This window comes from Musca vetustissima, unplaced genomic scaffold (assembly GCF_032173495.1).
Source record: "Musca vetustissima isolate MV318-11 ecotype Yass unplaced genomic scaffold, APGP_CSIRO_Mvet_v1 utg2483, whole genome shotgun sequence".
Classification (NCBI taxonomy): Eukaryota; Metazoa; Arthropoda; class Insecta; order Diptera; family Muscidae; genus Musca; species Musca vetustissima.
The window spans coordinates 309,225-337,071 of NW_026886224.1; the positions used below are offsets into that span (position 1 = coordinate 309,225).

The window sequence follows — 27,847 nt, forward strand, 5'->3', positions numbered from 1 at the left end:
TTAAGTTAATAATTATAATAATAGATTTATTGTTTATTTGTTTGTTGTTCGACGATTATCGAAGATATTCTTCGGTATAATACGTGGGGGTTGATTTCAATTAATTTTTTGTTGAGTTAGAGGAGAAAATACAAACAAACATATTGGGTGGGAGAAAAAAAGCGCACTAAATTTTGATTAAGTGGGGAGAAATTTTTGAGTTTGGCATAGGAGGGGTTTTTAAAGATTTGTGTGGTTTTTAAGGCCTTGTTTCAAAAGATTTGTATAGAGAAGCACCAAAAGAAATAGGGCAAAAAAAAATACACAAAATTTAGGTAAGCGTACATTATTTATAAAGAAAAAGAAAATATATATTTTTTTTGTACAATCCATTTAATTATTTTTTATTATAACTTAGAAAATTATATTTTGTGCCAGTTATTTAATTAGTAATTCAGAAAAAATTGCATTTTTTATATATAATATATAACTAAAAAAATAATGTAAAAAAAACTATTATTCGAAACAACAAAAACTTAATAATTAATACACAGCTTGGCTGAAATGGTTTTACTTATTTAAGGTGAGAAAGTAAATTCTAGCAAAAAAAAATTGGTTTATCTTAAAAAAAAAATTGTATATGTATGTAAATGAAATGTACCAGACACAACGACGACGACGAATGAGAATGTTTGCTGTTCCATTACAAAAAAAATATTGTAAAAATAAATTAAAGAGAGAGGCAATAAATCCATTAAAAAAATAAATTAATAATTCAGCAATGGATTTAAATTGTTGCTGTTCTTCTTCTTCTTCTTGCCTTACAAAACCTAAATAATTCATTATTCAATTTTTTCATATTCTTCTTCTTCATTTTCTATATCTATATACAAATTCATGGAAAGAAAACGACTTATTCTCTAACTAACAAATTTACGATCCATTGCATTTCCTTCTTATTATTTTTTTAATATCAAAAATTAATATTAATTAAAAAAATAAAATAAAACAAAATATCACATATTCAAAAAAAATTACAAAATGATTTCAATGGAAAAAATGTTACAAATTCAAATACTAAAGCAAGCTGCCACGTTGTGTGCCAATAAAGCAGGTCCACGTTGGGCGCCAATAAAGAAGCTCGACATCAATGGAGCAGACCCCACGTTGGGCTGCTTCATTGGCACTCAACGTGAGAGCTTCCTTTATTGGCGCCCAACGTGAGCAAGCCTCATTGCAACCCATAGTGGGGCTTGCTTTATTTGGCGCCCAACGTGAGACCTTCTTTAATACTTATTTAATTTAAAAATTTAAAAAAACAGTAAAAATTCACATTAAATAAAGAATCCATAAAATGGTTATAATACCAAAAATAAATCACTTGTTGTTGTTTTTTTCCTACAAACTAAAATTATCATAAACTTCTTCTTCTGCTGCTGCCATAGCCCACAGGAAAGAAACACATCATTAATAATAATTTGTGTGACTAGCTAGTTTTTTTGATTACTTTTTTTTAAGACTTTTAAAACTTTGCCTTTGGCATGCCTGCCACATCTTTTCCAATTAGCATCCTAATTGGAATGCATTTAATTATTATCAGCATAATTGTCAAGCATATAGAAATACTTTACTTTTTTGCTATTTTTCTTTTCATTGTTTAAAGGGGGGATGGGGAATATGGAATAGTATTTCTTTTTTGGTATAAATATTGAGAAGGAAGTTTGTTATTCAAAAATATTTTCTTGTTGTTGTTGTCTTCTATTAGTTATTGTGTTTTTGTAACAAGCATTGTTTTTTATATAGGATAGCCCAGGGCAGCCGATAGCAGCGGTTCCCAGGAACGATTTATATCCATATAGAGCATGGTGCATTGTTCAGCTATGATGTCATCTTCATCCAATACACAAATGGGGAACAAGTCATTCTGAAAATAGAGAAAGAAAATATTTTTTAACACTGAACACTTCGAAGTTTTTGAATGACGAAAAGTAAGGTGTTTGTGCAATAAACGGTTTGGTAAGATGAGTAGATTTGGCTGGGCAATTGAATAAGTGCAGTGTGGTATGAGGACCCGTAACACATGCTGGGTAGACATCCGGCACCTGTGTCCAATACGAATTGAGACGACTGCACCATCCTGAACGTAATTTAGCCAAAACTACTCTGATTTGTCTGGGCTGTTGACGTTCTTCAGCGGCTATGAGTGTGAGCTCCGATGACGACATTAAATCTGTTTCCGTTCAGCGCTGCGGCTACTGCATCAGTATGAATGCTATTTCGACCTGTTCGATAGGCAACCTGATCTATAGTCTCCTTTTTTTAACATTGGACCTCTCTCTAGGTCATACACAACCTTCCAGACACGCCTGGTTGGGGGAGTTTTATCCACCCGGTAGTACAAAATGAAAAAATTCGCTGTTGCAAACATAAATTTCCTGTGAAAAAAAATTCAATTCTGGGGGGCCCGGGCCGACCCCCTGCGTACGTCCCTGGTTAGGATGATTGCACCTGAAGCTGACTAAAGATATGATATTCATCTCTTCATGAAGATGTTCCACTGGTGTCATGAGGATGCACCCGGTTGCAGTTCTCAAGGTGTCGTTTTGATAGGCCTGAATACATATCAAATGCGTGGCACTAGTATTCGCAGGCCACATACCAACCTATCGCCTTGTAAGAGGCGAACAAGGTTTCCTTATCTGCGTTCAAGAGTTATCGGCCAACAACTTGAGGGCTTCGTTTCTACTTTTCAACTTATCGAAGATTGCTGTGGTTTGAGCGGACGATATGAACATAATCGAATGTTACCCCGAACATTTTGAAGTAGTTTGTGGTCGAAATTGTATGCCCTTCGACCTGCATATTCAACGACATTCTTATCTCCGCAGTCCATATTCCTCGCGTGGAAGAAGGCTTCCATCTCGACGAGATAAGCGTTCAACTTTACACATATGCCCTCAACGATAGGACTTGACGTCATGATCGCATAATCATCTAAATACATCGTCTGGAGGGCGTGGAATGCCGGAAAAGTAGAGATTAAATTGTTCCGGAAATATAATTTCACCCTGAGGAATTTTCTTTTTCACTCTACCGGATTTGAACTTTTTATTTCGGAACTCCACGTACGACTGGCGTACACACACATAATTGATTATCCACCGTTTCAAAAGTGTTCTCGATGTCCTCAAATAATGTGGCATGATTGATGGTATCAAAGGCTTTTTTTAGGTCATGTACTACCAACATTGATGTATGACACTGCTAGTTCTGGTCCTCCACTTATATATGTGTGGAGATGACGTCCTTGTGTAGAGATGATGTCCTTGACTGGCTTCAGTAGCAGTAACTGTCCTGTCCATTGTTCGGAAACGATGTGGATGGCTATCGACAAATTGAGGACATTGGTCAGGTACTTAAATACAGCCTCGTCCAGCAGTTTCAGCATAACCATGGATATTCCGTCGGGACATAATGCTTTAGATGACTTAGCACCACGGATGACACATGGAGCATCACCCGTTATAAAGGGTGGTGGTACCTCCTCGGCGGGAAGATATCTTATATGAATTGTTGTTGTGGCAGCAGCACTACTGCTTTTACACAATGGGCTGAGATGACAGACGTTGGCCGAGTAAAACTATACACCTCAGTGGAATTGTAGTACTTTTCGCTTCACACTGCCGCTCTCGGGATGCTCGACAAACTGTCGGTTAAAATAACTTGCGCATCTCTTCGGATCAGTCACAGTTTCGTCGATAAATGTGACTAAAGTCCTATCATCCTTCTTAACAGGGTACGCGAGTGACTTAACCGCTGTCCATAGTTTACTCACACCGTTTCCGACGTTCTGCTAGGGAGTTATATCGATGACGCTCATTTGATAGACCAACTGCTTCTGCTAGGGAATTTGGTCTCATCTCTCTTTCTGCTACCCGTACATCAGAAGGAATGAAAAGTTCTCTGAAGCGCCGGAGGTTGAAATCTGTGAATCCTTGCCAGTTGGCTTTCATGGTGAGGTGTTCTGAGCCAAGAGAAATGACAGGCTGTCAGTTGTCGTCATTTATCAGACACAATGGTTATGTCTGGTGAACTGTGACACTCTCCCCTTATTCTGGTGGGGCATCCTCATTTACCGTGCAGAACGTGAAGCTATCAAGCACTGCTCCCCTCTGGTCATTACCTAGGACGGAATGCCACAACTCATGGTGGGCATTGAAATCTCCTAACACCAGACGGTTATTGTCCTCCAATAGAAAACTAATGTTGGCAAATAACGCGGCTCACAGCTTTTAATCGGCGGTATGTACACGTTAAGCACATCCACATCGACTGTACCACATTTAACATTCTATATATGGGTCACTAGAGTCAAGCTCAAGCGAGATAGGCCTGTATTGAACAGAGTGGTGCTAGGCCCCCACCTCCACTTCTGGTGCGATCCTTCCTCAGAACGTTGTAACCAACGTTGCAGCAGCAATGATGTCACGGAATTTCCTTTCTGCTAGCCGTACATCAGAACAAATGGAAAGTTCTCTGAAGCGCAGGTTGGCAAACTCTCTGAAACCTTGCCAGTTTACTTCCTTATGGTTAAGGAAAGTGTGGCGTTCAGAGGTGATGAGACCTCTTGAAGACCTTCAAAGTATAATTCCTGGTCTCTCTTACACTTCTCAATTAAATACTGAATTATTGAGGAGCTTTCATTTGGACTTGAGGAATGTTTTGAAGTTATAGAAATCTTATTGAAAATTTGCGTTTAAAAAAAGAGGCCTATTTTACTAAAGAAGAAAAGGAATTCCAAAAAAGCTATTCTGCTATAAAATTTCCCGAGAAGAAGGATTTGCTAGTATAGGGCATTTTTTGTGTGTTTTACTATGGTGAGCCGGAGACTCTTTAATTGAGCTATTAGACATTCTGGATGAACTTCTTTTTAGAAGAAATGAAACAAAAATCAGTGCCAAAATACCACGAAGTTTGATAGTAGTTTGTCATTGTGTTCAATTTTTCCACTTCCTGCATTTCAATAATTTGTTTTAAGTACATAAACAAAAATTATATATTAAACTTACATTTTTAGCCTGCCACAGCTGTTCCAGCAAACGTAGAAATCTTTGCATTTCGGTGCTGCTGGCAAAGAATATCACCAAATCATCCGAACATTCGCGTACCTCTTGACATGAAAATTCCAAAATACACCACCATGTATCGGTGTGTGAGGGTATTTTAATGCCAGTCATTTCTTTGATATCGGCGCATGTTAAAATCTCTAAACCAGAGTTTTTACCATAAACACTACTCATGGTGCTGTGGCGACTGGAACGTGGTGGTGTTGTAGATTGCGATTGTTGCCTGTCTTGTTGTTGAGTATCGGCGGCAATAAGTTGCTTAGATGTTGCAGCAGCTACTGTTGAGCGCATTGAAAAATATGCTGGTGTAATGGCGACATTATTGCTAGCCAACGATGATGCCAAAGTGGTATTACATGTTGTTGTGGAACGTGATAGTTGCGAAAGCTTTGTTGGTGTTGAATTTATCGATGACTCGGAACGTAGAGTGTTACGTGTTGGAGTGCTCATGGCAGAGCTTAACTGTAAAGTAAAGAAAATCAGTTTAAAATAATTGGAATATTTTTGTAAGCTATTTTGAACTTACCAAACTTCCAGTTTCTGGTAAATATTGTTCTTCTTCTGTTGTTGTATTTGTAGCGTTTAAAGATTGGGTTTCCGTTTTGGTTAGAGTATTATTTTCTTCCTCCTGCTTTAGCTTTCGAAGTGGAGCAGTAAAGTCCTCTCGGAGAGTTATTAAGTGATTTTGTGTCACCACCAAAGTACAGCCCAATGTCTTGTGTTTCTCTTGCATTTCAAAGAGCTGCAAAAAAAAATAAAAAAATACATTAAATCAAGTTTATGTTTTTTAAGAAAAGGATTCCTACCCCACTTGCCGACTGCAATAAAGCCTGTAACCATTCGGAGGCCACATATTCATCGGGTGCCGCCAACTGCAATAGCATTTTATTTTTCAGCATTATTTCAAAACAGTGAGGCCTTTGGGCTTTTACTGCTCTCCGGGCACCTTGACATTCGGCCAAAGCCATGGCCCAACTGGGTATTTTTTGTGTCGAATCATTGAACATGTACAATACGCCAGCTCTATAAAATAAAAATTAAATTTAAAAATTAATTTCAAAATCATTTTTTACTTCCTCTCCATCCATACTTTAATAGAAAATATCCCGGATTCCATGGATGTTGTTTAGATGTGGTATTGCTCATATTTTCCTTGACACGTCGATGCATTAGAAAACCTTTGGCATGCGGTCCCAAAGGTTCCTGTTCTCCAGTCTCACCCAATGCGGAGCCGGGTACATTAACCACGGCATAATACATCCAAGCATCATGTTTACCCACACATGAATTTTCCCGAACAAATTCTTGTAACGGGGCTAAGTGGTCTAGTGTCAGCTGACCAACAGCTGGTAGTATGGAACCACTTCGCCGAGCACACAATTCTAAATTAGCAACTAAACCTGCTGCTGGATATGGACCACCGGCCAATAGAACTTGTTGTTTATCCCGTGTGCTATTCGAGAGCAAAACTGTGTTACCATAGGGACCCATCTGAAAGTAAAGGAAAAATATAGAAATTATTTAAAAGAAAAAAATTAGATTTCAAATTGTAGTTCCGCTGTACTAGATCTTTAGAAAGCCAACAGAAAATTGTTGGAAGTTTCTCGATTAAAATAACTCCAATATTATGAAAGGATGCTATAAAACAAGAAAATACTCCCGACCTCTACGAAGCCTTGACACTGTAGTTCTTAAGTATAACAGTTTTCAATGAGATATTCTTGACTTAGGGCTCTCAATAAAAAAAGGTATTCCATGAGGCCTTCCGCAGTAGATGATGGCTTATAGAATGGTACTAGATCTTTAGAAAGCCTATAGAAAATTATTGGAAGTTTCCCGATTAAAATAATTTCAATGTAAAAGGTTGCTATAAAATAAGAAAATATTTTATGAAAAATAGTTCTGCAATAGAATGTCGTTTTAGAGAAGACATTCTATGCTGTCTTCATTACTAATTCTTTAAGACTTCAATAAGACTGTCGGACCGCAGAAAACGTACACATTTCAGAAAACCTCTCGCAGAACTTTTAGCAGAATAAACTGTGAAATATATTATAGCTTTTAAATAACTTCAGAAGTTTTAGATTATATCTGAAAATGTGTATAACGACTTTGGAGTTTTTACTAATAAAACCCCTCACAAACAATCGACTTTTATGGACCTGCTACAAAAAATAATCTTTTGAAGAAAACTATTTAATTTACCGACCATTTATAAACTTACCAATATAACATCCAGTTCCCGATAGGCCAAAACAAATTTCGAACACAAACGATTGCGTACCAGATCCGTAACATATATCGATTTATCCGTTAATAGCACCAATACCGGTGTCATATAACCCTCTTTACTATAACCAGTATATAGTTTGAAAACTTTCATCAATTGTTCAGTGACATCTTTTAGAATACTCAATTGTACACCGGCAAATACATCAATAGATATTTCACCAATACCCAACTCGAAACGTGACAAATCTCCTGGTAAATCACTCTCCAAATTAGCCAATTCTTTGCGTGGTGAATTAACCCCTGACATTTCAATTTCCATAGCAATTTCAGCATTTAAATCTTCAATCAACTCCAAATTACGTGGTTTTGCACCTTTCACATACAAATTGCCGGTGAAGAGTTTCTGTTCCGTTTTCAATTTCTGGGCAAAGAAATTGTTACGTCTTATCGACGACTCGAGTATTTTCTTTTGCGTGACGTTGCGTAGAAAACGATTTATCAACGATGTTTTAGCTGGTGGTTGTGGCGGTTTCAAGAGATTACCATATTCGATGGCTGCAGCACCGCCATTACTGCGGTCACTGACATCTTGATAATCAACAATAACAATGTCGCTTTCATTGCGTTCCGTATCGGTTGTTATGGTCAGAATATCATCGAATTCTTCACTTAAGATGGTACTCTTTGAGTCACGACCACTGCCACCACGAGCACCCATCATATATAGATCAGGACTGAACATGGCCATGTCGGCATGAAGACTGCTTTGATGCATTTGCGATGCTGATGATTGCTGAAGATGCTGCTGCTGCTGTTGTTGGGCACCGGCACTACTACCATATCTCTGTGGTGGATGTTGTTGTATGAGTGTAGAACCAGCAACACTTAAACGTTTCTTAATCGGCGAGGGTAAATGACGTGATTGTTTTTCGAGATTACTTCGTAGATCGGTGCCGATGGCAAGACTTTCACCGCGTGGTGTTGATGGCAAGCCACTGCTGCCAGTGCCACTGGCAATGCCACTTGTTAGGGAAGTACTCGATTTGTGATGCTGTGCTGCCGTTTGATGATTTTGTGCCGAATTGGAAGTTGTAGTTGTTGTTAATTCCGATATGGTCGATGATGATGATATAGAGGGGAATTTTGTTGGTGTGCTGCTAGCCAAAGGAACTGCATTTGCAACGCTGTTACGTTTGGGCATTTTAAGTGCTGTAATGGGAAGACAAGATGAGATATTTCGAATTCCGAATAGTGAACATAAAAGGAAAATGGGACAAATGAAAAGTATGAAACACAAGGCGATACATAAACAAATATATATAGAAATACTATGGAAGATTCGTAATCTTTTTAGCAGAAATTATGAATCATAGCAGTTCTGCCGAATCTCTTTTGTCTATAGAAAAACTTCAAGAGCTCTTAAAATTTTAAATACCTCTAAAAACTTTTCCGTCTTTAAAAAATTGTTAAGAACTCTTTAATTTAGATTTATATGAAACATAAAAAGTTTCTGAAAGGTCCCTAATCATAATAATACTTTTGGAAGGTTAAATATACATTTTCAATTTCAATTTAACAGATATAATATCTAAGGAAGACCTCCTCAATCTATGGATAATTTCAAGAAAACTTTCTTTCTAAATATGACCTTCTGTACCTCTTGTATCAGTTAAAGCCTCAGAAAAGGTTTTATATCTAGAAACTCTATAAAAAATTTGATTTGTAAAAGGTATTTGAAAGAAGTGGCATCAGTAAAAGTGTTCGGAAGGTCTGGCAGCAGACCAGAAGCTTTTCGGTAGGCCTTTTAACAAAATAAACTATGGAATTCTGTCAAGATGAATATATCTATAGAGGATATTGTATAGCTTTTGAATAGCTTTAGGCGTTCTAAATTATTACCGAAAAATCATATAGGTATAGAAATCCCTTTTTAAGATCTTCTGAAATGAATAATTCTCGAAGCTAAAAACCCACGGTAGATATTTAATTATCGACCTATTCAAAACATTCTTCTGATTACAGACGACATATTTACCGACACATTTAGCCTCTATAGAACATAAAAAGCAAACCAAAAATAACTTCTCTACTCCTTTTACGAAAATAAAAGAAAAAACAACATACCAAAATAGCTCTCTGTAGCCTCTTGCATTTTCTTGGCCTCGTCTTCCTGTGCTTGTTTGCTGCTGTGTTTATTGTTATTCAATTTCTTTGGTGATGTTTTATCCTTTCCAGAATCTTTAAAACTGCGAAAGAAATTGGAAAATGTCTTAGCCAAGGGGGCTGTCATAAAAGCACTTTTCAAAACTTCCGGTTCTGGTTGAGCAATGGGCGTGTCTTTTTCAATTAAACTAGCAATACTGCCATGTAAATCGTCCATATTATTGAGATCATTAAATGATGATGTTTCATAGCAATACGAGACACCGGTGTGTTCGAATACAGTACTCTCACAGTTGATAATGAATTTATTGCGGAATGGTGTACGATCAGTGGTTGTCTCACATGTCGATGAGGCAGTAGAAGAAGCTGTGGCTACAGCCACAGCAGCAGCACCAGCATTAAACAAATCTGTATCACTTTCAAATTCCATTTGACGCACCAAGTGGGGTGTTGTTTTCGTTGAAACATCTTTGGGAGGTTCATCGCTATTTTGTCGTGTAGCTGTGTAAATATCTTCTTCCTTGTTACGTCTCAATTGTTCATCGACATTGTGTACAAATTTCTTAATGGGTTGTTGTTGCTTCGAGCCATCTAGGCTTTTACTTAGAAATGGTTTGGCCTTTAGTGGTGGTGATTCTGGGCGCTCTGCGAATTGTTCCATTTCCCGGGGTTTTGGATGATGTTCTGGTGTCTGTTCCAATTCGGATAGACACTCCACAACTGCCTGTAAATCTTCTGAACCCTCGGGTACACCCCGTTCCGGTAATGGCATTGTAAAGATGCTTTTCAATGAACCAAATATCATTTTACTGCTGTTATCCAGTAGCTGGTTCATGTCATGGACATTAAACTTCTTCATTTTAGTATTGAGATCTTGTTCGTGTATAATATTGGTATGGCATTTAGTTTTCTTGAGGCAACTTGATTTGGGTTTCTTTTCCTTATTCCATACGGATTTTTGTCGTGGTGGACTCTCATCAAAATCAATATTGGGTTCTGAATAATAACAATTGTCACCTAAGGCAGAAACACAAATAAGAAATGTTAATTATGTGAAGCAATTGAAGGATGATATTGAATACATACCAATTATATTATTATTGGCATTACTCATACCAATACAATCACAGGAGTTACTCTTGGCTTGACCATAACTTTGACCACCATTTGAATTTTTATCATTTTCATCGGAGTCGAGACTTGAATTCGAACTGGAACATGAGCATTTATAAAGTTCAGGTTTATTTTCCGTTTTCTCAGCTGCAGCAGACTTTGGGGGTTCTACGGCATTTTTCTTTTCATTGGGTGCATATTCAAAGACTCCCGAATTATCGTATTGTAAGCATTGGCTTTCATTCATATCGTATATGTCGGAATTGCCGTAGTCTAGCACATCGGAACAGGCATTACGATATACCACACGACCTCTACGTTTGGGCCCATCTCCACCGGCCGCCGTTTCATCTCCCTCATCACCTTCCTGAGAATTACAAAGTTCTGCAGAACGCTGGCGATCACCTTCCGAACACCAAGAATAACGTCCTGCCTGGCCCATTGCCGGGGCCATACGTCGTTGTACACCCGCCTTGTAGGTTATAAAACCATGCTCAATGTGTATATTATCGGTGCGAGTATTTTTCAGTATATCTTCATGGAACGACACCCGTTTCTTGGGCGCCTTTGCCACACTGGGTGTTTTACGTACTTTACGCCGATAGACAATATTTTCGGTTGTATCGAATGTTGAACATTGACTTATTGTCATGGCTTCTTCCACTAAGGCGGCCCCAACAACTGCATTGTTGGCCACCGCTGTCACTCCTGTTATATTCGAATTACTATCCATTACCGTTGTCTCTTCGGCTGGTATCACAATCAATGCATCCTTATTTTGGCCTTTTTCCACCCGTCCCAACTCCATTGGGGCTTTGGCATTTTCCTCAAACTCAAAACCAGTTTGTGAGGTAATGGACTCGGCCATTAATTCGCTGGATTCCGAATCCAACATTTGTACACCCGAATCACTGGGTGTGGTATCATCCATGGTGGTGCTACTATTCATGCTCGATGCCATTTTATCGATATAATTAAAATTACTTCCCGACTCAATTAGTTTGTTCTGATCAAATGCGTTCATAAGTGCAAAACTGCCACGAGTACCACTTTCTGGGAATTTCGATACCGCATATAGCGGTGATTCCATTACAACATCATAGACCGATGGTGATCTAGCCACAAGTGTTTCTGTATGTATATATCAATATCAGAGTTAAATGGAGAGTAGAAATTAAGTTTTGCAAATTTGGTTTTGTATTGAAAACTTTATGCAAAATTAATAGCTTCTTGGAGAGGTTTGTATTCAATATACATAGAAGGGTTTGGATTATGTTTCTTTTTTAATGTTTACTTTTGGAATTTGATTTTTTTCAATATTTTTTTCTAGTTGCCGATTATCTTTGTATTGTGGTGGTGGTGGTGGGAAGTGGTGATGATTTGTATATGTTGATGAGTATCTTAAAATACAAAAACAAAACAAGATTTAAATTAATTGAAATTTGGATAAAAAATAATAGGTATACTTTTTGATCATTTTTATAGCAAATATAAAAGGTGTTAAATTTTTTAATGTCGAATAGTTGGATAGCTTGGTTTTGTGTGAAAAAGTAATGACTTCGAAATGCTACTATTTTATAGTCAAGAATAAAAGCCGTGTCAACTCTGAAGTTATACATTTTCCGACGAGTCGTGCTATAACTTTATTCGGGAAATTCTTTCACGGATTGTATAAAACGCTTCAACACTAAATATTCTTCTTCCAATATTATATATTATCTTATAAGGTAATAACGTCATCGTCACATAAAGTACCAGCATCATTCAACATAATTTTTTTCAATTAACACTGTATTCAGTATACATAATAAAATATCATTTTGTAAAAAAAAAACAATTGAAATTGTATGCTCTTCTTCTTGCGTCTTTAAAGAATAATCTAAAAAAGAAGAGCAAAATAAAAATCAATATTCACTTGAAACAAAGAAAGCAGGCAGGCATACTGACTAACTGACTGCATCGTTGGAATATAACACCGGCCAAATGCACAACAACAACAACACGGTAAAAGGGGAGAAAAAGAAAATCACAGAAAAACTACGTTTAGATTTCACAATAGATTCCGCACTTGTATCCCATCAAAATGCATATCCATCCCCGCCCCAACAAAATCCTCCCCCTTTTTGGCCTTTATTGTGTACTCTATATTATTTTCTCACTCCAATCTCCACTTGTTTCATTTCTATCGCCCCACTAGACCGAACGTCGTCATCATATGCATTTTACATTACACACGCACACACATACTCATACACCGACAACAACAATAGCAACACTACACATTTGGGGGATGTATACACGCACCCCATTTGCCACCCAATTTTTCACACAAAACACACAAGTACACAATGAAAATTGATTTTTTGTCGTCGACTTTGTAGGGATATAAGTATGCAAAATCCTAAAATAATATTTTTTTCTTTATGAGAATTGTTCTATTTCGAACTTATTTACCTTCAATTTGTTGGGGAAAATCCATTTTTTGTTTTTATTACCAATTGAATTGAGGATAATAACCCGTTTGTTTTTATTTAAATAATAAAATACTTTTGTACATTCTTGCTAGCTCCAAGTTGCTCCACCAGAAAATGTTTTAGGTTTCTATAGATCGATTTATGACTATATGGCTGATTACATCGATAAGGTGGATATCGATAGTTTTCTTTTGTAACCAAGCAAATCGTCGTTGTTTGGAGACATCGATTTTTGCTTGCTGCTGGATTTTATTTATGTTGTAAATCTAGAATGGAAATTAAAGGAAATCTTTACATAAATTAATAAAACTAAAAATATTAACAAAAATGACAAAACACTTAAAACGTATGAAAGTGAAAAAAAGTCAATAAATCACAATTGTGCTCTATAGGACTATTGTCTCTTTTTACTTATCAAAAATTGTCAGAAAACTAAAAAAAACATATGGATTTCAAGGGAGTTAGTGAGAGGGTTACTGTTTGGTATAACTCAGAAACAAAGCATAGACAATATAGGGTTACTTACCCGAAAACCATCAAGAAAGGCACTTATTTCCTGAAAAGAATCGGAAAGCCATATTGGCTTTCACAAAAGCTCATATCAATTGGAATCCGACTCAGTGAAGATATATTACATCTAGATTTCTGCAGTACGGGAATATACCAATTATGTTCCCGGTTCAATTAAGTTTAATATTTAATAGTTTGTTTACATTGTGCCGGATTTCGTCAATTCCATTGTATACATGTCAAATAAATCCTCATCCTTAACCCGGTAAAAAGTTCTAATATAAATGCCGTTTAAGGCTCAGATACGAAAAAATTTGAGGTGAGAAGACCTACAAATGAAAGAGTCAGGCCTCAGTATTGTAAGGGTACTGTAGAGCATTGAGGCGGGTCAGTAATGACATTGGTCCTTTTTATATGATGTTTGATATATTTAAGAGATTTATAAAGTAATAGATACACAGAAAAGCACAATGGTTCAGCATGACAATAACCTCAAAAATACATCAACACATGTCAAAGTTTGGTCCGGGTGTTAAAAATCAGGATTTTATAATGTCCAGCACAATTATCCGATCTTCACCTATAGAAAAGTTTTTATAGTGTCATAGATAGCAAAATCAAAGGAGATTCACAAAAAAAAACAGTTATAACGCCTTGCTAGAGGTTCAGGATGGTCTAGTATATATAAGGATCAACTTGAGCATCTTATAGATTCAATGCCTCAAAGGTATGCTCAAAAATAAAAAAAGTTGCTTTAGTTTTAACCAAACAAAAATTGGGTCAATTAAGTTTTCCATAGAATATTCTTAATTTCTAAATATTCTTAATTTCTAATAAATTTCTAATAAATATTGCATTAACTTTTTTTAAGCAAATAAATTACCTATTTATTTCTGAAAAACTTTCACTATAACCTTATGTTTGAAAAAGTTACATCATTTATTTAGTTTGCAATTTCAGTTGCTTCCGGTTTGGCCACCAGTGTATATTAAAATTTTAAATTAGAAGGCTTAACCTTCTCTATAGGAATTTATTTGACATATTAGCAATAGAATTAACCATGGCAGGTAGTCCATTTAGAGCAGCTTATGTCGATGTGCAATGTTGCCAACCATGTGAAATATTATAAGGAAAGAAAATAAAATTGGGTTTACTAAATCCAATATAATGTAAATGTACTAAATTGCTCTTATAGGAAATAAATTGTTCTGTTTCTGCACTGCAAGAATCTAATTATGTTTACTATTTTCATCAATATCATAAAGGAACACTTGTTTTGTAGTAAAACATGTTACATTCTTGCAGTTTCTGGAACAGATGAAAATATATTATTTAATGCCTCGTAATTTAATAAATTTTATACATTTGAATCTGGCAATGCTGCTCACATCAACATTGGTCCCCTTTAGAACAATATGCGACGCTTTTATTTAGTCCTACATCCAAAGACAAAACAAAGAAAAATACAACTCTGTAGATAAGCAACAGGTGGCATTATGGAATGTTTTGCAATACAGGAAAATATATATATACCGTTGTTCGTATTTAAACAAAATTTAAATAAAAAATATCTTAATAAAAAGATAAGAAATGTTAAATATTATACATATTTCTATTTTTAGTGATTTTTAGGTTATGTTCACATTTGTTGATTAATTCATTGTTATTGTTTTCCAACCCCCCATTTATACCGTTAGCACATTTATTTGTACAAATGTCAACGCATACGTTACAAATGTCACACAATGACATGCCAAAAAAAATGTAAAAGAAACCATAGAAATTAAATTTTGGACATTAGTTGGTTAGAAAAGAAAAATAATGAACGCGAAACAAATAATCTCTAAAATCGACAATAAAATATCAATTAATTACAGTTATTGATAAGTCAGGAAAAGTGTTGAGTGTATCTTGGAAGAAAAGAAAACATAAATTATTGTAAATAGTGTAAATAATAAATAAAAAATACTTCGTAAAACAAATTTCGTATTCACAAAACAAATCGCCTGTTTCTTTTTTTATAATCACCACATAAAACGTGAATTATGGTGGTCATCATCTTATAGCAAATTCATACTAAATACCACAGTAAAGAATAAAATATAAAAAGTTCAACAAAACAAATCCAAAAATAGTGTAAACCGAAAAAATAAATAAAAATTAAAATTTAGAAAAAAATATTACAAAAAAAAAATATACAGAAATATGTTTATAACTGCGAAACGTTTGAGACAACACAAATTTCTTATAATTATTACAATTTATTGTTATCTATTGGAAAAATCAATATTAAAGTGCAATTGTGTTCATGGTTATAGGTATTATTTTTTATTATTTTCATTAATAAATTATTTATAGTGCAATGCCAATTGAATTATAATGACATTAAATTTGATTTCTCTTTTATCATAACGTTCATCTTTACAAATGTCATCTATGACACAAAAATGTAATGTTATTGACTTTGATTACATTCATCGTGGATGTGTGTATGTGTGTGTGTGGGCGCACATGTAAATTAACATTGGGATGCGCCAAAAACCAAAACAGTTTCAAAATTGCTCTGTTCCCGTACTGCAATAATCTACTAACTTTAACTAAATTATTTATCGCAATAAAATTACTTATCGTAAAATTATGATCGTAATAAAAAAGTTTACATTTTTGCTTTTACAGTAACAGCTGTTTTTTTTGAGGGGAATTTTGATTCCAGATTTTAGATAGTCTTTAGGCCCCAAATTGTTGATAGTCTTTAAAAATAAATATTCAAATTCGGAATTCGATGACTGCAAAAACGCGATATAAACAGAAAAAAAATTGATAGGAAAAATTCATCTCTGTTATGAACACATGTTAAATTTTTATTTCTCAAAGAAATAATAGATATAGAACGGGTGCTAAAAAGAGGGAGACAATGTTTTTACAATTAAAACGATAATTTTTAATATGCTAATTCAGCTATGTTACTTTTCTAGTAAAGCTGTAAATGATTTTAGGATCTATTTTGAAGGAAAAGGTTAGCGTTTCTATCTCGAATCTCCAAAAATGTTTATCTCTTCTGTATCGAAGCAAAGCAGATCTTCCATAGACGGCGATAACGCAACCATCATTAAGAGTCAGCGACAGTCGTTTGCCGTGTGTTTCTTATAAGAGATCTGATTTGGCATTGACCTAGCGGCATGACCCTATTGATTTTTCCAGCGTCATATCAAAATTTCTCTCTTGCTCTAAAACTGAATGCCATATTTTAGTAAAAATCAACAGTGCTACCAAATTTCAATTAATTTATATCAAAACATATGGCAGTACTGTTAAAAAAACAAATATATATAGATTGTGGACGTTTTTTAATGAATTATTAATAAAATGGAAGAAAAATAATTTTTTCAATAATTTTATCCAAGTTCCTTGACATTATTGTTTATTAAATAATAAATTGATTTTGGTTTGCACAACGTAAAATTTTCTGTCGGAAAATGAAAACAAATAATTGACATTTTGTGCCGCTAACGCTAACTCTTTCGTTTGGTTTTCACGCCGGCGAAAAAGTATGACGCTGACTCGTGACTCTCTGGTTGCGTTAAGACTCTAATAGAGTAGATAAGCTGAAAGAGGAAAAGATAATAGCGATAGAAAAGGGTAGTAGGTTGAATATGCTAATTCAGCTATGTTACTTTCCTAGCAGAGCTGTAAATGATTTTGGGATCTATCGTGGAGAAAAAAGTTAGCGTTTCTATCTCGAATCTCCAAAAATGTTTATGCCTTCTGCATCGAAGCCACATCATTAATCCATTTTAAAAAAACAGATCTGATTCTGTGGTGACCTGTTATGATCCCTATTGCTGTTCTTATCCCTTTTCTACTCATATAAATTAATGATTTAGATCTACACTTAGATGGATTAGATAGACGTCAGATAGATTTAAAGGACCTATATATAGATTCCCCATTCCATCTTTGTGTTACTTTCTCCTCGTAAAACTTGCGAATTTTGCCAAAAAAGTGGTTAAGTGGAGGCCTGACAGTATCATCAATCGATTGACTGCAATCCATATCGAGCAAGCTCATCAGCTACTTCATTTCTCCTAATGTCATTATGACATGGAACCGAACAAAGTCTAACAAAATGACGTATATCAAAAGTTGTCTTTCTAGGATTCCCATAAGGCTTCTGTTTCGTTAAAAAATTGCAAATTTAAATATATATCATTCTGTGGTCCAAGAAGGAGTGCTTCTGATACTTTCCTATTTTCAACTTCAGAAAGTCCAAATTTGATAGGATGATATAACATCCTGGATCAAGGCAATGTCATGTTTCGAGGTGAGAGGTGAAGGAGTTGCCATATTTTTGACAATATATGGCTCCTGGATGAAGGCAATGCCAGCATTTTTCGAGGAGAGGTGAACCACCTTCAGACTTCGCTGCATTTGCGACGAGGGAAGGGGAAGTGAATACGTCCCAACCCATACACCACCCTTCTACTTCTCAATACTCCTCTCCCGCCTTGTACGTGGCGTATATGACCACCTGACCGTCGTTCTCTTAAAAGTGTTTAGCTTGCGCCAACTACCCACATGAAGACCAGCGTTCTGTTTTCGACAATCATCTGCATCTGATCTAGTTCGAAGAGAGGATTTGTGAACGTCACGGAAATATCAGCGAGTTTTCTACTCTACCAAAGGGATTCAACGGCATTTACTGCCTGAATAAGGTAGTCGACGGAATCCTCAGTTTAAGAAACTGGCATCTATGTATTGGGTAACTCCACTAAACTGCACCTGATCATGATCAAACACGCGCATTAGCATTATGATATACAGATGACGGTCGAGTAGTGACCAATGAATTTCACTGATTCTTCCATCAGGGGTCAGCTTTGTCTCTGGTCCTACTCTGGTATCATCCGTCGAGATGTCGTTTCTTTAGAAGCAGGTTTTGTCTCTTGTCCGACTTTTGTCATCCCTGTGGTAGCCTTCCCAATTCCTTCCTTATCAGCTATTTAAGTAACCTTTGGAGCAGACCCTGATGTTTCCTGTGAAGACTTGTCAATATGTCCGAATTTCGTTTTGCCGATGACAGCTTTCCCACTATCTTTTGTGGCAGCTACTGGAACATGCGAGATCGCGGGCTGTGCTGCTTTTGTCAGCAAAGGATTCTGGTTGCTGTTTCTCCGTCGATCTCATCCTCTTCATTGACATAGACATTGAAAAGGATTTTATTTCTGTTGGAAAAGCTTCCACCTTAGTCACCGATGTTGCCGCACTCAAATTATGGCTTTGGTCTCATGTTTGTCCCATTTCTTGATCCTGTGTACAGGTTTCCTTTATCGTCACCCTGTTGGTGGTCCCAGCAGAGGTAGCAACCGTACGCGAGGTAGGAATTTGGTCGTGCTTCTTTATCAAGCTGAATTCCATGACCGTGTCCGAATCCGAGTTCATATTCCTAGTATTTGAGATAGCAACATTTTAGACTGAGGGTGCACAGGCAGCCACTAAACCGCCACTAAAAAGAGTGCGGGACAATAAGAAAAAAATATATGTTACCATTTATATTGCCAAAACATTGTTCGGCGGTTTCTAATGTTCATATTTTTTTGCGAACCCCTGCTGATATGTGTAATACATACGGAGATAGGTGAAGAAATATTAAAATATTACCTTATTTGTAATTTATCTTTTTTTGCGCCGTTCTATGTCAATGCGATAACATGTTATTAGCTATTTTGTTTGATAGTACAAGGTTCATGTAGATATTTTTGAAATCAAAGAAGGGTATGTTGTGCTACTTTCTAGATACATATGTCAGAAAAAGATGAAATGAGTCATGACATGACAAAAAATAAGACAGAACTTGGAGCATATTCTCCATTTACATCGAACACGTTCGGGCACATATACTAGGAAGAAGAATACCTGCAGTGCTTCCATAGGAAGAAGAATACCTACAGTTCTCCTCGAGGGAGAAGAAGACTTCCAGCTCTGCTATAGGTGGAAGAATACTTCTAGCTCTCCTATAGGAACAAGAATAACTACATCTCTTTCAAAGGAAACAGAATATTTGCAGCTCTTTCAAACGAAGTAGAATATTTGCGGTTCTTTCAAATGAAGAAGAATACCTGCAGCTCTTCCATAGGAAGAGGAATACCTGCAGCTCTGTTATAGAAGGAATACTACATCCAGCTCTTTCATAAAGTGTGATTAGCCTTTATATTATATCGTGATAATGTACATTATCGCAGATTTGCAATCTGTATTGCAATCTGAATACAATCTAGAATTCCAAGATATGATGGGCGAAATCGAGACAATTTCAAATGCAACTCTGTTTTTGCACCAAAAACGCATGCCTTTTTTGATGTCTTGATTAACTGTCAAAGTGCGTTATTTCTACTTGAATCCATGGCACAATGAATAGGTAGTCCATTTAGCGCAGCTGATGTCTTGATTAACTGTCAAAGTGGGTAATTTCTACTTGAATTCGTTGTGAAGTGTTGCCAACCATTTGAAATGTTATATGGAAAAATTTGACAGATAATCGAAACAAAAACAAAGGTTGTTGTTGTGATACATCACCTTATTATTGCATCATGCTTGAATCCGATGGGCAATGTTGACAACCATGTGAAATATTATAAGAAATATTTATTGAACCATGGGCATGATGTAATAATAAGGTGATGTATTAAAACAAAAATATATGTTTTTGTCTCGACCATCTGTCAAATTTTTCCTTATAATATTTCACATGGTTGGCAACATTACACATCGAATTCAAGTAGAAATTATGCACTTTGACAGTTTATCAAGATATCAGCTGATCTAAATGGACTACCTATTCATTGTGCCATGGGCGTACCATGATGTCAACGACTGATGTACGTCCTTTAGTAATTACGTCCAAGATCTATTAATAAGGTCATCTAACAAGCGAAAGTCAGCTGTTATTTTTTCTAATGTAAAACGTCTAATGTCAAACCTTTGAACCATGAACCAACAATAAGATGATGTATCAAAACAAGACTCTTTGTTTTTGTTTCGATAATCTGTCAATTTTTTTCCTTATAATATTTCACATGGTTGGCAACATTGCAGAACCAATTTATGTAAAACAAGATCTATAAATAAGGTAACCCAGCTAGCGAAAGTCAGCTGTTTTTTCCCAAGTCTAATGTCAAAAATGCTAACCTTGTTTACGTTTTTCATAATGAAAGTCAATTCACAACAATGGATTTTGACAGTAAACTTGAGATGAGAGTCAGCCGAAATACAGCTGGTCTCGCTGACCTTATTTACAACTTGACTGTTAACCGAGTCATCAGCAAGAAAAAATTTTATTGTGCCATGAGTACGCCCTTTTATAATTCTGTCCAAGATCTAGTAATATGGTAACCCAGCAAGAGAAAGTCAGCTGTTTTTCTACGTTTTCATAATGGAAGTCAATTCACAATACTGGATTTTGACAGCATACTTGAGAATCAGCTGATATGTAGCTGGACTTCCTGGATGACATTATTAATAAACTTTTATCATGGAACAATGAATAGGTAGTCCATTTAGCGCATCTGATGTCAGTGTTGCCAACCATGTGAAATATTATAAGGAATAATTTGACAGATGGTCGAGACAAAAAGCAAAGGTTTTTGTTTTGATACATCACCTTATTATTGCATCATGACTTTGATCCTGTCTAAAATTGATAATAATTATTTTCATAAATATATCCCACAATACTCATAAAATATCCCTCATGTACTTCTAGAAACGGCACCGATAGTTCAGAAACCGTACAACATTATGAATTAAGTCTATCACTACCGGATATACTACCGATACCATCAAAATCATATGATAAAAATCGAGCGCCAAAATTACTCGGTCAACCAACGGTGGTGTATTTTCATGTAACGGTATTATCCTTAGATTCAATTGATGAAGAATCGATGGTGAGTAGATTTTTTTATGACAAAAAAACTTTTTTTATTAATTTATTTAAAATATTTCTTTTCAGACCTATGTTACTGATATATTTTTAGCACAAAGTTGGCGTGATCCACGCTTACGTTTACCTGAGAATATGAGTGAAGAATATCGAATATTAGATGTTGATTGGCTGCACAGTATATGGCGGCCAGATTGTTTTTTCAAAAATGCTAAAAAAGTTACGTTTCACGAGATGAGCATACCGAATCATTATTTGTGGTTATACAATGATAAAACGCTGCTCTATATGTCAAAGTAAGCATTGAAATTAAGATATATAAAATACAATCAGAGTGGGAAAACATTTTTGATAAAAAATGGGGTCTAAGCATTACAAGAATTGAAGGAATCGTTCTTTAGGATCACAGTTGATTAAATCATTCAGCAAAAAAAAAGTAGATGAACCGCTAATCATGGTGAAGTATGTAATCCTGAAAAAAGAGCGGAAAGTGAAGGTGATAGAAGTTAGTTAGACTGTACAAATCTAAAAATCTCTTTTGGAGTCTATTCCGGAGAAGAATGCCAGATCATCAATTTCATTTCCTCATCCTCAAATAAATGGCGTAAGAACTCAGGCCAGATAATTTATGAAATCCTGCATCCAGGCTCCATATATTTCTGGCTTCCTCGCTGTAGGCCTTCCAGGCCGAATTGTGCGTAGCTACGGAGAGAATGTGGGGAATTTGAACCAAACCGCATCCTGAAGGTTAGGTCTTCTTTCTAAAGGCTTGACTTGAACGGATTGGGCCCGTCCTGCAGCCGATATTGGTATATGATGGTCACAATCAGAAAAGGGTGCACAGACTGAGAGATGTAGCATAGGAATATCAGGCGATAAACAAAGTTCCGAAGCAGTTGAGGGGAAAACGTTGGCGTCAAGTATTAAATCAACCCACGCCGTAAAGCCTTCAGAAGTTGACTTACAGCATCTTATAAACATGTGAGCGATGCAGCGTACAAATATCGGAAGAAGGTGCTCTGAAGAAGTGTGACGCACTCTTGTGTCCTCGTAAAAGAAGTGTGCGAACTTAAGTTACTTATTGTGGGCAGCTGAAAAGAACGTACGGAATTTAAGTTTAAGTTAGGTCATATTTTTAAGGTTTGGACGGATTGGGTTCGTCCGGCATTTGAACGCCAAAGTCGGAAAAGGGTACACAGATGGCGAGTGGGAGATATGGCATACGAATGTCCGATAAGAAAAAAGTACCTATAAAATAAGAGGTGTCCTGAACCAGTTCAATATAAACTTGAATAAAGATTCACGCTCAGTTCCGACGAGATCTAAAGTTAATGAAAGAAAGAACTAAAAAAATCCGAGACTTAAAGAAACAAGTGCATGAACATGGGACAGATGCGATCCCTCATTGGCAACTAGATCCCTCCGAAAATTATGATTTTGCCGGCAAAAACTCGCCAATGCGAGCATCTGAACATACATAAGTGAAAGGTATCCTGAAAGCAGTCGAATATGTCAATGTTTGCCTTGAAGAGAGGTTACAACAAAGTTTAAAGGGAAGAAAGCACTAATGGACCTCGCAACCCCACGATTTAGGGAGCTAGGATACATTTTTGCAGCCAATGGCAAAAGATATGATTTCGCCAGAAAATTATCGTCGCGCCTATGGAGCTCTGTTAAGCTTCTCAAATAATTTTTAAAAAGTCACGCCTGTGGAGCTCTGCAAAGCCTCTCGAATATTCTTTAAATATCTACGCATATGGAGATCTGCAGAGTCTGAGAATTTTTTTTAATCCACGCCTATAGACCTCTTTGAAGCTTCTGAAATATTCTTCAAACATCCACATCTATGGAAACCCCCGTAACACCAGCTAAGTAAGTAAGACTCACGGGCTTGTGACAGAACTTTCGTTTTATAAGCCGATCTTAACAACGATTTCAATGCGCGTCGGTCTTTTGCGCAATTTTTCCAATTTGAAAGACCATGTTCGGCAATGTTGTCTTCCACTTGATCTTTCCATCTAATTCGTGGCCTTCCCCTTCTGCGTGAACCATCAGTTGATTCCCTTTAATATGCCTTTTTAGCTGGGTCAACATTAACGTATCAACATTCAACATTAACGTAGATCGGTCCATAGATCTTTCGGATAATTTTTCTCTCAAACATCCCAAGAGCTACCTCATCTGCTTGCGTAAGTACTCCTGCTTCTGATTCAGCACTGGTAGTATCAGCGTCTTGTAGAGTGTGAGTTTGGTCTGGGAGGAGGAGGAGGCCTTGTTTCTAAACTGCTATAAAACTGTAGATTACGGAGTATCTAGAACAAACAATATAGTGAAGATTTTGGAAGTTGAGTTCATGCAATATTCGGAAGGGTTGGCTTCTTCGACGTCCTTACGTCGTGCAAACTATGGGAGAAATTGCATACGAATATCAGAGAAAAGGAGGTAGTCGTACAAGTACTCCACGAAGTTACACGTGTTTAGATAGATAATAATATTAAAAATGCACGATGCAACGCGCTGATTGTATTTCGACCTTAAAAAACATACTTAAAATAAGGACCGAAATCAGACTGAGTTCTTTGCTTAAGATCGCAAAATTTCGAAGTTTGGTGATAGGGTTCAGTCAGTTTTGACCTTAGCACAATACCATCTCAATTTTATTTATTTATAATTAATTATTCCCCGATTTTCAGATTAACTTTGGTGCTGTCATGTGCCATGAAATTTGAATCATATCCCCATGATACTCAAGTGTGTTCCATGATGATAGAAAGCTGTAAGTTCCATATATGACAGAATTCAATTTATTTAATTTAAAATGTATCTGTTTTTCAGTATCCCATACCGTTAACGATTTGGTATTTATATGGAATATGACAGATCCGTTGGTTGTCAGTAATGAAATCGAATTACCACAATTAGATATATCAAATAATTTTACAACCGATTGTACTATAGAATATTCAACAGGTAAGCTATACTACAGAGCTCACTAAGGAATAGTTCTTTATAAATATTTTTGATATCTGAACTTTAGGTAATTTCACCTGCCTAGCCATTGTTTTCAATTTACGCCGCCGCTTGGGCTATCATCTACTCCATACCTATATACCATCGGCATTGATTGTGGTCATGTCTTGGATATCATTTTGGATTAAACCCGAAGCAATACCGGCCCGTGTAACGCTCGGTGTAACATCGCTCTTAACGCTGGCCACACAAAATACACAATCGCAACAATTACTGCCACCTGTCTCGTATGTCAAAGCCATTGACGTATGGATGTCTTCATGTTCGGTATTTGTATTTCTATCGCTAATGGAATTTGCAATCGTAAATAATTATATGGGTCCAGTGGCGACAAAGGCCATGAAAGGATATTCAGATGAGAATATAACAGATTTTGATGATATAAAGGTAAGTAAGGGTTGTATTTTGACGTCAAGCCCGACAATCCGGCCTTCTGAAGTCCATTAGAAAAAAGGATTCATAGTTTAGCCAACCCTCATAGAATGAGGTATGGGGGCATTTCGGACATCCATCTCTGTTATGAACACATGTTAAATTTTGTTCCGATCTGGCAACTCCTTCATATAGAAATAGGTGTTCAAAAAAGACGCATCCGCAATCCGCATATACATATATAATCTCCCGCTGTACATTTTATTGAAGTCAAATTCTGACTAAAACTAAGTATTGAAACAAACCGCATCCTGAAGTGTTTAAATGTCAGTTATGTCGTCTTTCGAAACGCTTCGCTTTAACGGATTTAGGCCGTCCTGCAGCCGATATTTGTATATGATCGTCAAAGTCAAAAAGGGTACACCGATGGCGACTGAAAGAGGTTGCATAAGAATATCTGAAAAGAAAGAAGTAGCAATAATGTGGAAGGTGTCCTGAAGACAGCAGAGAATGCTTATCTGTAAGTGCGGGAGAGTCCCGAGGAGTAAAATAATGATTTCCTTAAGGTGTGGTCATATCTCCGTAACTCTCTAACTCTAACTTTCTGGTATTTCACAACCACGAGTCTAGAGATTGTAATCAATTGTAGTTTCATGGCGTTGGGCGCCATTTTTGAAAAATGTAGATAGACCGAGATTAGACCTAATTTCCCAGCAGAATCAGTTGGTCTAGCAAATGAACGTGTTTAACTCTGTCGATCTAACCCAGCAGATCCCAGGGTCAGGCAACTTACGTTCGAGCTCAGCGGATTAATCGCGGAGCATAAGAGGAATAAATGATTGGAGCTCCTGAAGAGTTGCAACATCGGTACCGGTGTAAGTAAACTGTAGACAACGGTTAAGTCGGTCTCGAACCCTGATAAGAAAGATGATAGGACTTCAGTCACATTAAACGACGACACCGTGACTGATCCAAAGAGATGCGCGAAATATTTTAACGACGCGAAAAGTACTATGACGTGTAATGCCTTCCCGCCGAGTTCAAAATGGGTGATGTTGCATGTGTCATCCGTAACGCAACGTCATCCAATCATTCCACACTATTTGAAGACATCAAGAGCACTTCCCACCGGCCGACTATATGATTGGACGCCAGTCGTACGTACAGTTCCGGAATTAGAAGTCCAAACCCCATAGAGTGAAGCAGGGAGTTCCCCAGTGAAATCTCCGGAGCTGTTTAACCGCTATCTTTCCGGTATTCCACGTCGTCCGGTCGGCATATATATTGTTACATATGCAGATGATTGTACTCTCATCTTTCTTTCTTTTCCACCATATGACGGATAATCATGATCTAGAGAGAGAAATACGTTATAAAAGGGAGCTTCTAGATCAAGTTGCCTATCGAGTAGGTCTGAATAGCATTCATACTGATGCAGTTGCCGCAGCGCTGAACGAATACAGAATACGGAGCACACCCCCCATCCATAGCAGCTGAAGGTCATCTGCCCAGGCAAATCCGAGTAGTTTTGGCCCAATTACGTTCAGGATGGTGCAGTCGTCTCAATTCGTTTTGGGCACGGATTGATGACCAGGTGCAGAATGTCTACCCAGCATGTGGTACGGGCCCTCATATCACTATGCACTTATTCAATTGCCCAGTCAAATATACTCGACTTATTCCTGAAAGCTGTGGTTGCAGCCAGTGGAAGTAGCTACATTTCTTAACTTGGAGATTAGAACCTGATTGAATCAAATAGGAAAGCAATCATTTATATAAACTGTTTCAACAACAACTACTAGTTCCCCAGACAAGGGCTCGTTTTTCAACCTCACTTGACTCCACAGCCATCTACAGAATGCTGTTTCGATTATCACCAAAGCACCTCCTGCTGGTGGCTGAAAGTTCAACCCGATGCCGGCTTATTCAATTCCAATCGGAGTAATAATTTTTAATGTAGACCGTTGACGCTAGTGGTTCTCAACACTTTACTGTAGATTAGTTTCTTGTATTACTACTAGGGGGACATTCTGACCGTTACGTTTTGAACTAAATGCGGTAAAATATAAGATTTCAGTTCGTCTTCGGACGACTCACAAGAAGGACGCAATTAAAAAGTATAATAAAATAAAAAATAAAATTTTACTAAATGGCGATTCGTTAAGCCTTCGCTTAACTAACACGTGTTTATCAAATTAGATGAAATTCTACACAAACGGATAACCTATCAAGTCACAAAATATCAATAGTGAAGATGAACTCGTTTTTTTTTAAAGATTTTGTAGACATTGTCTAGGATGTAGACATTGTCTAGGATGTTGACTAGTTGGAGGAGGAGTAAAGATGAAAAAAATTTAGATTTTATATTAATTTTAATATGAACATTACAATTCTGTGCCCAAAAACGAGTATCGACGAATTTTAGGCGTTAGACTGGAACAAATCAATATTTTGTGATTTATTTTTTTATGTAAAAACATATATTTATTTTCTAATGCTTTGATTTAATTAATTTATTTGCCCACATCTTTTAATTTTCAGAATCCACATCGTGCCTCAATTATCGAACCACAATATGATACATTTTGTCAAGGACATGCCACGGCGCTGTTTATCGATAAATTTTCACGTTTCTTTTTTCCATTTTCATTTCTAATATTGAATATTGTCTATTGGACAACGTTTCTGTAATAGGATGTGTTTTGTTTTTTATTTAATTTAATTTAACTACCAAATACACAAACATACATACTTACCTTATAAATTAACAAAAAAAGAAATACATAAAAAACATTTGTTTTAAAAATGTAAATAATAATAAAAAATTATGCAAAATTAAATTTTTTGTTTTTTAATTATTTTTTATTTAATTTACTATTTCAAGAGATGATGTAATAGTAAAAAAATAA

At 36.3% G+C, this 27,847-nt stretch overlaps 3 protein-coding genes across 3 annotated transcripts in view; 1 reads left to right on the top strand and 2 right to left on the bottom strand.

Moving 5' to 3' along the window:
- The window catches only part of LOC133333764 (transcription initiation factor TFIID subunit 7), a 188,462-nt gene extending 168,938 nt beyond the window's left edge, over positions 1–19,524 (bottom strand). Inside the window, exon 1 of the mRNA XM_061542056.1 lies at positions 19,511–19,524. The gene's annotated coding sequence lies outside the window, so the exon portion shown is untranslated. The remainder of the gene's footprint in view (positions 1–19,510) is intronic.
- On the bottom strand, positions 1,775–13,092 carry LOC133333754 (uncharacterized). Its single transcript, XM_061542046.1, has 10 exons — positions 13,068–13,092; positions 10,587–11,744; positions 9,462–10,517; positions 8,163–8,546; positions 7,330–8,120; positions 6,196–6,596; positions 5,912–6,128; positions 5,632–5,847; positions 5,049–5,567; positions 1,775–1,903 (listed from the first exon to the last, which is right to left on the bottom strand). Exons 1-10 carry the CDS (start codon positions 13,090–13,092, stop codon positions 1,775–1,777), a joined length of 4,896 nt encoding a protein of 1,631 aa, XP_061398030.1.
- On the top strand, positions 15,788–27,631 carry LOC133333765 (glycine receptor subunit alpha-2). Its single transcript, XM_061542057.1, has 7 exons — positions 15,788–15,915; positions 21,357–21,540; positions 21,606–21,832; positions 24,230–24,312; positions 24,372–24,506; positions 24,574–24,953; positions 27,480–27,631. The coding sequence occupies exons 1-7, from the start codon at positions 15,803–15,805 to the stop codon at positions 27,627–27,629; spliced, it is 1,272 nt and encodes a 423-aa protein (XP_061398041.1). The 5' UTR covers positions 15,788–15,802; the 3' UTR covers positions 27,630–27,631.
- Positions 27,632–27,847: the final 216 nt, after the last annotated feature.

Coding starts and splice junctions, on each gene's coding strand:
- LOC133333754 (XM_061542046.1), bottom strand. CDS start 13,092: ATGGATTTTCCCCAACAAATTGAAG. Junction 8,547..9,461: donor GGCTACAGAGAGCTATTTTG/GTATGTTGTTTT, acceptor TTCCCATTACAG/CACTTAAAATGCCCAAACGT. Junction 5,568..5,631: donor TACCAGAAACTGGAAGTTTG/GTAAGTTCAAAA, acceptor TTTACTTTACAG/TTAAGCTCTGCCATGAGCAC.
- LOC133333765 (XM_061542057.1), top strand. CDS start 15,803: ATGTTTATAACTGCGAAACGTTTGAGACAACACAAATTTCTTATAATT. Junction 21,833..24,229: donor ACGCTGCTCTATATGTCAAA/GTAAGCATTGAA, acceptor CCCGATTTTCAG/ATTAACTTTGGTGCTGTCAT. Junction 24,954..27,479: donor CAGATTTTGATGATATAAAG/GTAAGTAAGGGT, acceptor TTTAATTTTCAG/AATCCACATCGTGCCTCAAT.